Source organism: Staurois parvus, unplaced genomic scaffold (genome assembly GCF_062004578.1).
Source record: "Staurois parvus isolate SC_StPar_1 unplaced genomic scaffold, SC_StPar_1.0 ptg001671l, whole genome shotgun sequence".
NCBI classification, from domain to species: Eukaryota; Metazoa; Chordata; class Amphibia; order Anura; family Ranidae; genus Staurois; species Staurois parvus.
The window spans coordinates 22501-37500 of NW_028319467.1; the positions used below are offsets into that span (position 1 = coordinate 22501).

General features: G+C 43.2%; 1 protein-coding gene across 1 annotated transcript in view; it reads right to left on the bottom strand.

Annotated features, from left to right (window-relative positions):
- The window catches only part of LOC149434808 (venom peptide SjAPI-2-like), a 5944-nt gene extending 3714 nt beyond the window's left edge, over positions 1–2230 (bottom strand). The window contains exons 1-2 of the mRNA XM_089663348.1: positions 2210–2230; positions 917–971 (exon numbers count right to left, since the gene is read on the bottom strand). Of these exons, the coding sequence (XP_089519474.1) occupies positions 917–953 (37 nt within the window). The 5' untranslated portion in view covers positions 954–971; positions 2210–2230. The remainder of the gene's footprint in view (positions 1–916; positions 972–2209) is intronic.
- Positions 2231–15000: the final 12770 nt, after the last annotated feature.

Here is a 15000-nt window from a genome sequence, read left to right on the forward strand (position 1 = left end):
TGATTGGTCACAGTAATCACATAGTACAGCACCAGTCACAGCGGGCCTGCTGTACCATGTGATAGCTGTGACCAATCACAGCTATCACATTAGTACAGAATGGCACATAAATGGATGTTACTCACAAAGTAAAAATGATTGCTTATACATTGATGATCATAAAAAAAAAAATCCTGATCACTTCCCCAGAATGGCACGGCGTCAGTATGGTGATGCTGTATTGCTCTGGTTACAGTATGTGAAAAAAAAATCTTAAAAAAGAAAATACAATTGAAAAAATATAAAAAAAATTGGGAAAAAAAATACAGTATATATACACTGATATATATACAGTAAATATAGTCATTAGTCAGTATCCTCGATCACCACACTAGTCATATAGTGACACTGTACTGTAACAGTATCTAAGAGAAAAAAGTGTTAAAAAAGAAAATACAATTGAAAAAATGTAAAACAAAAATAGAGTATATACACTGATATATATATATAGTCACTAGTCAGTGTCCTTAATCACCACACTAGTCATATAGTGACATTGTACTGTAAAAGTTTCTAAGAAAAAAAAAATGTTAAAAAAGAAAATACAATTGAAAAAGTTTAACAAAATTGGGGGTAAAATACAGTATATATACACTAAGATATATATATATATTTCTAAGGAAAGAAAATTTTATGTCTTTATTTTCCAGAGAATTTAGACAAAAATTACAACTTGAAAAAACTTTTACCTGAAATTAAGCAATGAGTATTCATTTAGGTGCTCAACCCAGAGAAGAGAGAAGCAAGCTATAATAAAACTATTTTTTAAAGGTATTATAAACAATTGAACCCTTGAGGAGGGGGTTGGGGTCACCCCACTGCTAGGGCAGCTTTTGATTTTACCCGGACGTCGCCATTAAGTACTTCTTTAACTCACCCAAAGTAACAGCGAGAAGCATGGTGGTGGTTCTCATCCTTCTGAGTTTCGGTAGCTAAAATAAAATAAAAGTAAAAAAATTAAATCTGACCCTGGAAACAGGTGCAAGTTGTTGTTTGATAAATGGTGCCTTTTGCTGGAATTATCTCCTTCTCTCTGTCTCTGTCATTGAGTGTTGTTTTGTGTGTGTATATATATATACCTTAGATTGTACGCCCCTTGAGGGTCAGGGACCGATGTGAATGTACAATATGTTTGTAAAGCACTGTGTAAATTGACGGCATGATAGAAGTACTTGCAATAATAAATAATAATTAAAAAAAACAATTATTTATATATATATATATATATATATATATATATATATATGTATAAATATTGTATGTATCATATAATATGACAACTCCCTACTTGTCATAAAGCAGACATATATATATATATATATACCACCTGCCTGGAGTTTGTATGTTCTCCCTGTGCCTGTGTGGGTTTCCTCCGGGTACTCCAGTTTCCTCCTTTGTACCTTTATATAACCAATCTAATGGAACACCCCCCCCCCCCCCCACACCATTCTGTAGTTTATTGTCTTTGTTGTGTGTCAATCGCTGACATTATTATCATGTATAGTTCTGTGTTATAATTATCTGCATTTATGTAGTAAAATGAACAAAGTTGTAATTAAATTATTGTTCTTCTTTTGAATATCTAGCTAAAGATACTTCAATAATTCTGTGATATCTTTGTGGATCCATCTACAGGACCAATGGGGATCTATAGTATCCTAATAATAAGGAGAGATCCTGGGCTCCAAAGAGGATTACTATAGAAATGTTGAAGGTGTATCCCTCCATGTGAGATGTTCCTTTTTTTTGCAATTTTGTCAGTTAAAAAAAAGGGGAGAGGGAGCACAGAAGTCCAATCAAATCATAGAGATCTATAAAAACGCGCTTTCACCTGTTTCCAGAGACATTTAAAATATAAAAGAGAAAAATCTGATGCTGTTTGGAGTCATTTTTTGTAAACTGACAATCTTCTCTCTCCTGTAACATTTTTGAGATTCTTTCATAAATAATTTGTTATAAATAAACTACTGAATCCTCTCTTCCTGTCTATTATTAGAACTGATAGAACACAATTCTAGTATTTGACTTGTTACTTTGTTTCCAGTTATTGCAGAATAAAATCTCCCCCAGACAGGGAAATAACTATTTTGTCATAGAGAACAATGGAAAGACGATCAAAGAGTTTCATAGATCATTTTGTGTTCGTACCTGAAGGTGAGTGTGTACTTACCGTCCCCGAGTGGTGATCTCTCTGTCCCTCTAGTAGGAAAATGAAAATCACAGAGCATTTCCATGATTTTATATCAGAGGTTGGGGGAGGGGTCCAGTCTAATTGGGGAGTGAAGGATTATTTGTAATTCATTGGGCAATTTCTGTATCTGGACAGGAGGAGTATAACATGTCATACTGTCTATCTACAGTGAGGGAAATGTGTATTTGCTCCCCTGCTGATGTTGAATGTTCACCCCTCACAAAGAAATGATCAGTTTACAAATCGAATGTTCGGTGTATTGTAACACTGAGAGATAGAATACAACAACTAATTCAGCAGAAATGCGTCTAACAAATGATGACTGATCTGCATGTTCATGAGGGAAATAAGGATTTGATTCCCTATCATTCAGCAGGATTTCTGGCTCCCAGGTGTCCTTCATACAGGTAACAAGCTGAGATTAGAAGCAGTCTCTTAAAGGGAGTGCTGCTAATCTCATTTTGTTACCTGTCCAAAGGAGCAATCAAACAATCAGATTCCAAACTCTCCACCATGGCAAAGACCAAAGAGCTGTCCAAGGAGGTCAGGGACAAGATGGTAGACCTACACAAGGCTGGACTGGGCTACCAAACTATGGCCAAGCAGCTTTGGTGAGAAGGTGACAACAGTTGGTGCAATCATTCACAAATGGAAGAAACACAAAACAAGTGTCAGTCTCCCTAGGTCTGGTGCACCATGCAAGATCTCACCTCCTGGAGTGTCAATGATCATGAGAACAGGGAGGAATCATCCCAGAACTACACGTGAGGATCTTGTCAATGATCTCCAGGCAGCTGGGACCACAGTCACCAAGAAAACAATTGGTAACACACTACGCCGACAAGGACTGAAATCCTGCAGTGCCCACAAGGTCCCTCTGCTCAAGAAAGCCCATGTCCAGGCCCGTCTGAAGTCTGCCACTGAACATCTGAATGATGCAGAGGAGGACTGGTGGGAAGTGTTGTGGTCAGATGAGACCAAAATCCAGCTCTTTGGCATAAACTCAACTCGCCGTGTTTGGAGGAGGAGGAATGCTGCCTATGACCCCAAGAACACCATCCCAACTGTGAAACATGGTGGTGGAAACACTCTGCTTTGGGGGTGTTTTTCTGCAAAGGGGACAGGACAACTGCACCGCATCAAAGGGACGATGGACGGGGCAATGTACCCTCAAATCTTGGGGGAGAACCTTCTTCTCTCAACCAGCGCATTGAAAATGGGTCGTGGATGGGTGTTCCAGCATGACAAGGACACAAAACACACGGTCAAAGCAACAAAGGAGTGGCTCAAGAAGAAGCACATTAAGGTCCTGGAGTGGCCTAGCCAGTCTCCAGACCTTCATCCGACTGAAAATCTGTGGAGGGAGCTGAAAGTTCGAGTTGCCAAACGTCAGCCACCAAACCTGAATGACTTGGAGAGGATCTGCCAAGAGGAGTGGACCAAAATCCCTCCCGAGATGTGTGCGAACCTGGGGGCCAACAACAGGAAACGTCTGACCTCTGTGATTGCCAACAAGGGATTGGCCACCAAGTACTAAGTCATGTTTTGTAAAGGGGATCAAATCCTTCTTTCCCTCATGAACATGCAGATCAGTCATCATTTGTTAGACGCATTTCTGCTGAATTTGTTGTTGTATTCTGTCTCTCAGTGTTACACCGAACATTCCATTGTTAGACCGATCATTTCTGTGTGAGGGGCGAACATTCCATTGTTAGACCGATCATTTCTGTGTGAGGGGCGAACATTCAACATCAGCCGGGGAGCGAATACGCATTTCCATCACTCTATCTATCTATTATCTATCTATCTATCTATCTATCTATTATCTATCTATCTATCTATCTATCTATCTATCTATCTATCTATTATCTATCTATCTATCTATCTATCTATCTATCTATCTATCTATCTATCTATCTATTATCTATCTATCTATTATCTATCTATCTATCTATCTATCTATCTATTATCTATCTATCTATCTATCTATCTATCTAGTTCTGAAAAGTTTTTTTTTTTTTACAAATAACATGAAAAGTATGTCAGGATAAATCTATCCGGGGTAAGTTATATTTGTGTTCTGATGGATCAAAGTTTTTAAAATCTGTTCTTCCAAATAGCATGCATGGGAGGTTGGTTTAATATTAAGGATATTTGCAGGGTTTTTCCCTAGTGGCCCACAGAATATTAACTGTGCTCCTCTTAAATGCATAAATACTAATAAAGATTCAATCTTCCATCAGTCGAAGAAGGGATTCTTCATTATGAGTGCAATTAACTGCTTGCCGCCCAGCCACTGTAGATATACGGCGGCAGGGCGGCACTTGCAGGCAAAACCATGTTTTAAAATGTGTGTTTTGTAAACAAATAGGGGGCGCGCGTTAGGCGCACCCCCGCCCTATCTGTCCTGCCGATCACCGCCGCAGATGTGAGTCACCGGGTCACAGCCGGTCCTTAGCGGCTATCTCACGGTGATCGGCGGCAAACAGTGACAGAGAGCACAGCTGCAGTAGCTGTGCTGTCTGTCACTTCCCTGTCAGCTCGAGGATGAGCTGATCGAGAAAGAACAGTTTCTCTTTCTCGATCAGCCTTGTCCCGCCCAGCACACACCCCGCCCCCTAGTAAAACACTCCCCCTCACTCCTATAACCCTTCCCTGCAAAATAAAGTTAACCCCTTCCTCCCCAGTGCCATTAGTACAGTGTCAGTGGGGTTTTTTTTGCACTGATCACTGTATTAGTGTTTTTGGGGATGTCAGTGACCCCAAGTCAGTACCCCCCAATGTCAGAATGTCCACCGCAGTCCCGCAGTCCCGTCATAAGTCGCTGGTCGCTGCCATAAGTCCCTAATCGCCGCCATAATTCGCTGATCGCCGCCATTATTAGTATAAAAAAAAACCTAAAAATCCCAGTATCTTTCCCGCCATTTGTAAACACTATAACTTTCACGCAAACCAATTAATTTACACGTATTGGTTTTTTTTTTTAGCAAAGACATGTCGCAGAATGCATTTTGGCGGAAATTTATGACTAAATTTGATTTTTGCATTTTTTTTTACTGGACATGTTTTATAGCAAAAAGTCCAAAATATTGCTTTTTTTTTCCTCAAAATTGTCAGCCTATTTTTTTATAGCGCAAAATATAAAAACCGAACAGGCGATCAAATACCACCGAAAGAAAGCTCAATTTGTGGGGAAAAAAAGGATGTAAATTTCATTTATGTACCGTATTGCATGACCGCGCAATTGTCCGTTAAACTAGCGCAGCGCTGTATAGCAGAAAAATGGCGTAAATTGCAGTATCTATACCATAGTTTGTAGACGCTATAACTTCACACAAAGCAATCAATATACACTTATTGGGATTTTTTTTACCAAAAACATGGAGCAGAATACATTTTGGCCTAAATTTATAACCAACTTTGAGTTTACTATATATTTTTTTATAGCTGAAAGTAAAAAATATTGTTTTTCTTCAAAATTTTTGGCCTTTTTTTGTTTACAGCGTGAAAAATAAAAAGCGCACAGATGATCAAATACCACCGAAAGAAAGCTCTATTTGTGTGAAAAAAAGGACGTAAATTTCGTTTGGGTGCAGCATTGCATGACCGCGCAATTATCAGTTGAATTAGTGCAGCGCCGAGTAGCAAAAAGAGGCGTGGTCATTAAGGGGGGTAAATCCTCAGGAGGGGGAGGGGTTAAAGTGTTACTAAACCCCCAACAGTACAATCAGTCTGCGGATGCAATAAACATAATTTTTAAGCAAATTCATCATGTTTATGTTTTTTTCCTATTTCTCAGGTAATGTTTTGAAGTGTCCTGGAACACTGTTACTTTGTATCACTTTATTATTATTGGATACATCGGATTGAATGATGTTCTTTGTATTCAGATGTATCATGATGTTGTAGAGTGTTCAGTTGTATAGATTCAGAGTATCCATTCGGGTCTGTGAGAGATTTGCTTCATAATAAATACTATTCTTTGTTACACACTTGGCGAAGGATCCTCACGGGTCTGGAACTGATACATATTGGTGAATGAATTGGTTTAGAAATCTCTAAACATGCTTGTTGGACAAGTCATCACTTTCTTGTTGGAGACAAAGTGGCTGTAAAGGCTCAAGGTTTGTTAACTTCATACATTCTATGGTAAGGTAAAAAAACATTATGTGTGCTGAAACCCCCTCAGCCCCCCCCCCAATAATTACCTGAGCCCCATTGTGATCCAGTGATGTGCACAAGAACCACGGCTCTCCAAGGACTCTCACTCCTCATTTGGCTGACACAATGGCTGTCAATCAAAGTCAATGAGGAGAGAAAGGAGGTGGGGCTGAGCTGTGGCTCTGTGTGTGAATGGACAGGTAGAGCAGCTATGGGGGCCCTATAGCTTGCTATGGGGGCCCATAGCAAGCTGTTTGCTCTAGGGCAGTGGTGGGCAACCTTTTTTTTCAACTGAGCCAAATCTCGCCAAAACCACGATTGAAATTTATTTTGAGAGCCACATTTTTAAAACTGAAAATACATCTCCCATATAGTAATTCATCCCCCATATAGTAATTCATCCCCCATAGTAATTCATCCCCCATATAGTAATTCATCCCCCATATAGTAATTAATCCCCCATAGTAATTCATCCCCCATATAGTAATTCATCCCCCATATAGTAATTCATCCCCCCTATAGTAATTCATCCCCCCTATAGTAATTCATCCCCCCTATAGTAATTCATCCCCCATATAGTAATTCATCCCCCATATAGTAATTCATCCCCCATATAGTAATTAATCCCCCATAGTAATTCATCCCCCATATAGTAATTAATCCCCCATAGTAATTCATCCCCCATATAGTAATTCATCCCCCATATAGTAATTCATCCCCCATATAGTAATTCATCCCCCATAGTAATTCATCCCCCATATAGTAATTCATCCCCCCTATAGTAATTCATCCCCCATAGTAATTAATCCGTGTTCCCGCGCCGTTCCGGTCTTCAGGGCGGACTGTGAGAGGAGAGGAGTTCGTCACGCTGCCCCGCCTACATCCTGACAGCCAATGTTTGCCACGCTCCACGGGCCGGATTAAAAGGTATACGGCCCGCGGACCGTAGTTTGCCCATTGCTGGGCTAGCTGCAGAGTCCTGACTTTTGGGGCGGCCGTCCAAGAGGAGGGAGGGGAGCGGGCGCCCGGCACACAGAAGAGCCGCATTAAAGTGTGTAAAGAGCCGCATGTGGCTCGCGAGCCGCGGCTTGCCGACCACTGATCTAGGGGAACTCAGGAAGGAGGGAGGTGCAAGGATCCAAAAAGAGAAGGACTGGGGCTGCTCTGTGCAAAACCATTACACAGAGCAGGCATGACATGTTTATTATTTTTAAACAGTAAAACCTTGCCTTTAAATTTTTGTAGCATTTCTATCCATGAGGGCATGTTATATGGAAGTCAGTGAGTATTTTTTTTGCAGTTTTTAGTGAGTTCTCCCCAGCAGCATCATCACCAGCATGATGTTGGCATGGCCCCAATTTCATGCTGTAAGGGGCCTTGCCAGCATGATGGAAAGTCATTGGCCAGACAGTGACTGCATCCTACCAGGTGCAGCTGAATACAATAGCCAGCAGTTTTAAGTGAGTTCTCTCCAGCAGCAGCATCACCAGCATGATGTTGCCTGTAAGCTGGCCATGCATGGCCCCAGTTTCATGCTGTACCACCTGACTCAGCAAACTCTGAAGGAGCACGAAGGAAAGTTGTTGGCCAAAGAGCGACTTCACCCTGCAGCTGAATACAATAGCCAGCAGTGCAGATCCCTTCATTTATTGATTATAGGTACTTCTATAGTGCCATCAATTTCTGCAGTTTTTAGTGAGTTCCCCCCTGCAGCAGCATCACCAGCCTGTAAGTTGGCCATGCATGGCCCCAGTTTCATGCTGTACCACCTGACTCAGCAAACTCTGAAGGAGCACGATGGAAAGTTGTTGGCCAAAGAGCGACTGCACCCTGCAGCTGAATACAATAGCCAGCAGTGCAGATCCCTTCATTTATTTATTATAGGTACTGCTATAGTGCCATCAATTTACATATTCACATCAGTCCCTGCCCTCCAGGAGCTTATAAGGTCCCTAATTAACATGCACATTAGGCGCAATATAGACAGGAGCCAATCAACCTACTATCATGTCTTTGTAGTGTGGCATGAAACCCACAAGGAGAACATGCAAACTCCAGGCAGGTAATACCGTAGTTGGGATTTGAACCGATGACCCTAGGGCTGCTAGGCAGAAGTGCTAACCACTTTGCCGCTGTGCTGCCACACCTTATGGAGATTCAACTAGGAAGGGATGACCTGAAACAAACTATTTCTACTGTGCTGTCCCCGACAAACCATTTCTACTGTGCTGTCCCCAACAAACCATTTCTACTGTGCTGTCCCTAACAAACCATTTCTACTATGCTGTCCCCAACAAACCATTTCTACTGTGCTGTCCCTGACAAACCATTTCTACTGTGCTGTCCTCGACAAACCATTTCTACTATGCTGTCCCCAACAAACCATTTCTACTGTGCTGTCCCTAACAAACCATTTCTACTGTGCTGTCCCTAACAAACCATTCCTACTGTGCTGTCCCCGACAAACCATTTCTACTGTGCTGTCCCTAACAAACCCTTTCTACTGTGCTGTCCCCAACAAACCATTTCTACTGTGCTGTCCCTAACAAACCATTTCTACTGTGCTGTCCTCGACAAACCATTTCTACTATGCTGTCCCCAACAAACCATTTCTACTGTGCTGTCCCTAACAAACCATTTCTACTGTGCTGTCCCTAACAAACCATTCCTACTGTGCTGTCCCCGACAAACCATTTCTACTGTGCTGTCCCTAACAAACCCTTTCTACTGTGCTGTCCCCAACAAACCATTTCTACTGTGCTGTCCCCAACAAACCATTTCTACTGTGCTGTCCCCAACAAACCATTTCTACTGTGCTGTCCCCAACAAACCATTTCTACTGTGCTGTCCCCAACAAACCATTTCTACTGTGCTGTCCCCAACAAACCATTTCTACTGTGTTGTCCCCAACCAGCCATTTCTATTGTGCTGTCCCCGACAAACCATTTCTACTGTGTTGTCCCCAACCAGCCATTTCTATTGTGCTGTCCCCGACAAACCATTTCTACTGTGCTGTCCCCGGCAAACCATTTCTACCGTGCTGTCCCCAACAAACCATTTCTACCGTGCTGTCCGCAACAAACCATTTCTACCGTGCTGTCCCCGACAAACCATTTCTACTGTGCTGTCCCCAACAAACCATTTCTACTGTGCTGTCCCCAACAAACCAATTCTACTGTGTTGTCCCCAACAAGCCATTTCTATTGTGCTGTCCCCGACAAACCATTTCTACTGTGCTGTCCCCAACAAACCATTTCTACTGTGCTGTCCCCAACAAACCAATTCTACTGTGTTGTCCCCAACAAACCATTTCTATTGTGCTGTCCCCGACAAACCATTTCTACTGTGCTGTCCCCGACAAACCATTTCTACCGTGCTGTCCCCGACAAACCATTTCTACTGTGTTGTCCCCAACAAGCCATTTCTATTGTGCTGTCTCCGACAAACCATTTCTACTGTGCTGTCCCCAACAAACCATTTCTACCGTGCTGTCCCCAACAAACCATTTCTACTGTGCTGTCCCCGACAAACCATTTCTACTGTGCTGTCCCCAACAAACCATTTCTACTGTGCTGTCCCCGACAAACCATTTCTACTGTGCTGTCCCCGACAAACCTTTTCTACTGTGCTGTCCCCGACAAACCATTTCTACTGTGCTGTCCCCAACAAACCATTTCTACCGTGCTGTCCCCAAAAAACCATTTCTACTGTGCTGTCCCCAAAAAACCATTTCTACTGTGCTGTCCCCAACAAACCTTTTCTACTGTGCTGTCCCTTTAAAGAACCCAATGTTAGGTGACCCCAGTCTCATGGGGGCCCCCCCGTGTAATAAATCATTCTTCGGTTAAAAAATAAAACAATATTTGATATAAATAAAGAAACAAATAAGTAAAATATCAATTTAAATGTCTAAATGTTAAGAGGAAATGATTGCCCCCTACGCCCTTCTAGTTTCCCCTCCATTGAAAGCTCAGGACACATTTCAGTAGGATGCACGGGTCTTTATTGGTGGACAATGTATTCTCATCTGTCATGCACCGGTTTGTGCTGTTGTCCAGCTGGTGTTTGGAGCAGTTTACTTGCGGTATTCAGAGGATATTCTTGGACATTCCCACGGGAGGACGCAGGGGCCTTTAAATTTGTACACGCTGATGTACGGTTTCTTGCAGACACAGCCAGGTGCGCATATAGCTGGGCAAATCAACCTTACAGGTTCTTCACAGTTATCCTGACAGAGAGCATCACATGGACTCCAAACCTGGTGATCAAATTCACACCCCTCTGCAAAGAAGATATAACAGGATAAGATAGCGCTTGTTATAAGACCGATGAAATACAACATTCATGGGAACCCATCGATAAAATTCACAAACCTTTACATAAAACTCCCCACACCTTAACCTGTAATGGGAGGCCGTCTTTTCTGACCTAAAACCTAAAAGTGATGTTTTGTTTAATTTTAGAAAGAATGTGGGAGAGCTAGAAACCCTCTGGGCTTTTATCAGGGGCATATCTACAGCGGTCACAGGGGTCACAATTGTGCCCATGTGGCCCTCTCTACACTTGGACTGGAGGAGCGGTGGGTGCGACTGCATATACAGAAACCGATCTCTCCATGTTCCTCCTGCAGCTGCAGAATGTCTGCGGGAGAGGAGGAGAAGCAAGCAGCGCTGTTTTGAGAGACAAAAGGGAAGAGTTTAACCCCTCGCCTACCAGACACTTATACCCCCTTATTTACCAGGCCAATTTTCAGCTTTCAGCGCTGCCGCACTTTGATTGACAATTGCGCGGTCATGCAACATTGTACCCATATGAAATGTTGATCATTTTTTTCTCACAAATAGAGCTTTCTTTTGGTGGTATTTACTCGCCACTGGGCGCTTTACTTTTTGCGCTAAAAATAAAAAAAGTGTAAAAAATTTGAAAAAAAAAAGTTTCTTTGTTTCTATTATAACATTTTTCAAACAGGTATTTTTTCTCCTTCACTGATGTGCGTTGATGAGGCAGCACTGATGGGCACTGATAGGCGGCACTGATGGGCACTGATAGGCAGCACTAAAGGGCACTGATAGGCAGTACTAATGAGGTGGCACGAATAGGCGGCACTGATAGACAGCACTAATGAGGTGTCACGGATAGGCGGCACTAAAATGCAGCACTGATAGGCGGCACTGATAGGTGACACTGATGATGGGTACTGATAGGCGGCACTGACTGGCATCACTGCTGGGCACTGACTGGCGGCACTGACTGGCACAACCCCTGGGCACTGACTGGCAGCACTGCTGGGCTGCACTGGTGGGCGGCACTGGTGGGCAGCACTGGTGGGTGGGCACAGGTGGGTGGCACTGCTGGGCACAGGTGGGTGGGTACAGGTGGGTGGCACTGCTGGGCACAGGTAGGCAGCACTGCAGAGTGGCATAGGTGGGTGCACTGCTGGGTACAGGTGGGTGGAGCTAGTGGGCGCATTGCTGGGCACAGGTGGGCGGAACTTGCGGGCGGCACTGCTGGGCACCGATCATCAGGGCACTGATCATCAGTGCCCTGATGATCGGTGCCGATCCCCGCTCTGACAACTGCCGGTTCTCGGCAGTACTTTCCTCACAATCTGACAGCGTGAGGAAAGTGCAGCCGAGAACCGGCACTTGCATTTTCCTCTGATCAGCGTGTCATTGGACACCGCTGATCACGTGGTAAAAGGCCGCTGTGATTGACCTTTTACCACATCACGTGATCAGCTGTGTCCGTAGGACACAGCGATCATGGAGATCGCCGGGTGCGCGCCCCCTGGGGCGTGCAGGAGAGTGCGTTCTGGGAGGACGTCATATGACATCCACCCAGAACTGGCCGGCCGCAGTGCAGCTGTCATTCGGCTATCTGCGGTCGGCTACTAGTTAATTAGTTCTGTATAGAGTTATAATTGTAGTTCTTAGCTTTAAGCATTTTGCAACCCAAAACCAAAAATGTAATATATTGCAGCTCACCAATCATTAGATGTGGTGGCTGCATTAGTTTTTCTTTTTCATTTTTTTCTCTCTGTTTTCACCTGGTGATCTAGCCAGTAACACACCTCAGGGAAGATTTGCTAAAATCTAGTGCGATCTCTGATACGCTGTATCCACCAGACACAGCACAACTCAGATCAATCTACCAGCCAGCTTTGCGCAACCCTGGTACCATGTGATTGCTGTGACCAATCACAACAATCCCATGTCAGTTGCAAACAAACAATGGATTGTCATTCACAGCCATTGTGATCTCTGTGATTGGTCACAGTAATCACATAGTACAGCACCAGTCACAGCGGGCCTGCTGTACCATGTGATAGCTGTGACCAATCACAGCTATCACATTAGTACATAATGGCACATAAACGGATGCCACTCACAAAGTAAAAATGATTGCTTATACATTGATGATCAGAAAAAAAAAAAATCCTGATCACTTCCCCAGAATGGCACGGTGTCAGTATGGTGATGCTGTATTGCTCTGGTTACAGTATGTGAAAAAAAAAATCTTAAAAAAGAAAATACAATTGAAAAAATGGGAAAAAAATTGGGAAAAAAATACAGTATATATACACTGATATATATACAGTAAATATAGTCATTAGTCAGTGTCCTCGATCACCACACTAGTCATATAGTGACACTGTACTGTAACAGTTTCTAAGAGAAAAAGAAATGTTAAAAAAGGAAATACAATTGAAAAAATAAAAAAAAAATTGGGGGAAAAAATACAGTATATATACACTGAGATATATATTTCTAAGAAAATAAAATTTTATGTTTTTATTTTCCAGAGAATTTAGACAAAAATTACGACTTGAAAAAACTTTTACCTGAATTAAGCGATGAGTATTAATTGTGCTGCTCAAACAGAGCGTCGTAGAGAAGAGAGGAGCAAGCTATAATAAAACTATTTTTTAATGGTATTATAAGCAAAAATTAGCATTGAACCCTTGAGGAGGGGGTTGGGGTCACCCCACTGCTAGGGCAGCTTTTGATTTTACCCGGACGTCGCCATTAAGTACTTCTTTAACTCACCCAAAGTAACAGCGAGAAGCATGGTGGTGGTTCTCATCCTTCTGAGTTTCGGTAGCTAAAATAAAAGTAAAACAATTAAGTCTGTCCCTGGAAACAGGTGCAAGTTGTTGTTTGATAAATGGTGCCTTTTGCTGGAATTCTCTCCTTCTCTCTGTAGTTTCCTGTCTCTGTCATTGAGTGTTGGTATGTTGTATATATATATATACCTTGGATTGTACGCCCCTTGAGGGTTAGGGATTGCTGTGAATGTATAATATGTATATAATATATAATATGGAACCAAGGGGCGGTGCTTGGAGGTGGGTAGGGGGCGGAGACAAGTGGTGACTCAGAAGGGGGAGTTTCTGCACCTATTCTCTAAAATAAACAAAATTAAAAAAAAAAAATATATATATATATGCAGGGCTTTTATTTCTCAGAGAATAGGTGCAGAAACTCCCCCTTCTGAGTCACCACTTGTCTCCGCCCCCTACCCTCCTCCAAGCACCGCCCCTTGGTTCCACCCCCTACTCACCTCCCATAACTGCCTCTGTTAGAGAATCTGGAACTGGGTGTCATTTTGTGGTGCCAAGTAATTTGCATGGAATGTGTTCATGATAATAAGAAATGCAGTAAAATAGACCCCTGCAGCCAGCAATAAAAGCCCCCCACACCACCAACAACAGCCCCCCCCCCCCGGCAAAATTGTACCCCTGCACCAAATTATCACCCCAGCAACAATAGACCCCCTGCAGCAACAACAGATCTCTCAGCAGCCAGCATCAATAGACCCTCCAGCAACCAGCATCAATAGTAGATCCCTCTCAGCAACAACTGACCTCCAGCAACATAAGCCCCCAACAACAATAGATCCCCCAAAGGCAGCACTAAACCCCCCACATGATAAAAAAAATAAGCCCCCCCCAGTGATGATAGATCTCCCAGCAGCCAACTTTAATAGACCCTTCAGTACTCCCCAGCGCGCCTTGCCATCAGTGTTGGAGGAGCCCCAAAGTTCCTGCTGAAAAAAAGCCATGATACCATGATATCTATCTATATATATATATAGTATTTATTTTTTTTTATAAATTTATATATATATAAATCACCACACTGTGCTAGGATGGGGGATTGAGAGGCCTGTGCTAGGAGGGAGGATTGGGGGGGATTTGTGTTAGGAGGGGGGATTAGGGGGAATTTGTGTTAAGAGAGTAGGTTGGAGGGGGGGCTGTGCTAGGAGGGAGGATTGGAGGGGGTGGTTGGGCTAGGATGGGGGATTGGGAGGGGCTGTGCTAGGAGGGAGGATTGGGGGGGATTTGTGTTAGGAGGGGGGATTAGGGGGAATTTGTGTTAAGAGAGTAGGTTGGAGGGGGGGCTGTGCTAGGAGGGAGGATTGGAGGGGGTGGTTGGGCTAGGATGGGGGATTGGGAGGGGCTGTGCTAGGAGGGAGGATTGGGGGGGATTTGTGTTAGGAGGGGGGATTAGGGGGAATTTGTGTTAAGAGAGTAGGTTGGAGGGGGGGCTGTGCTAGGAGGGAGGATTGGAGGGGGTGGTTGTGCTAGGATGGGGGATTGGGAGGGACTG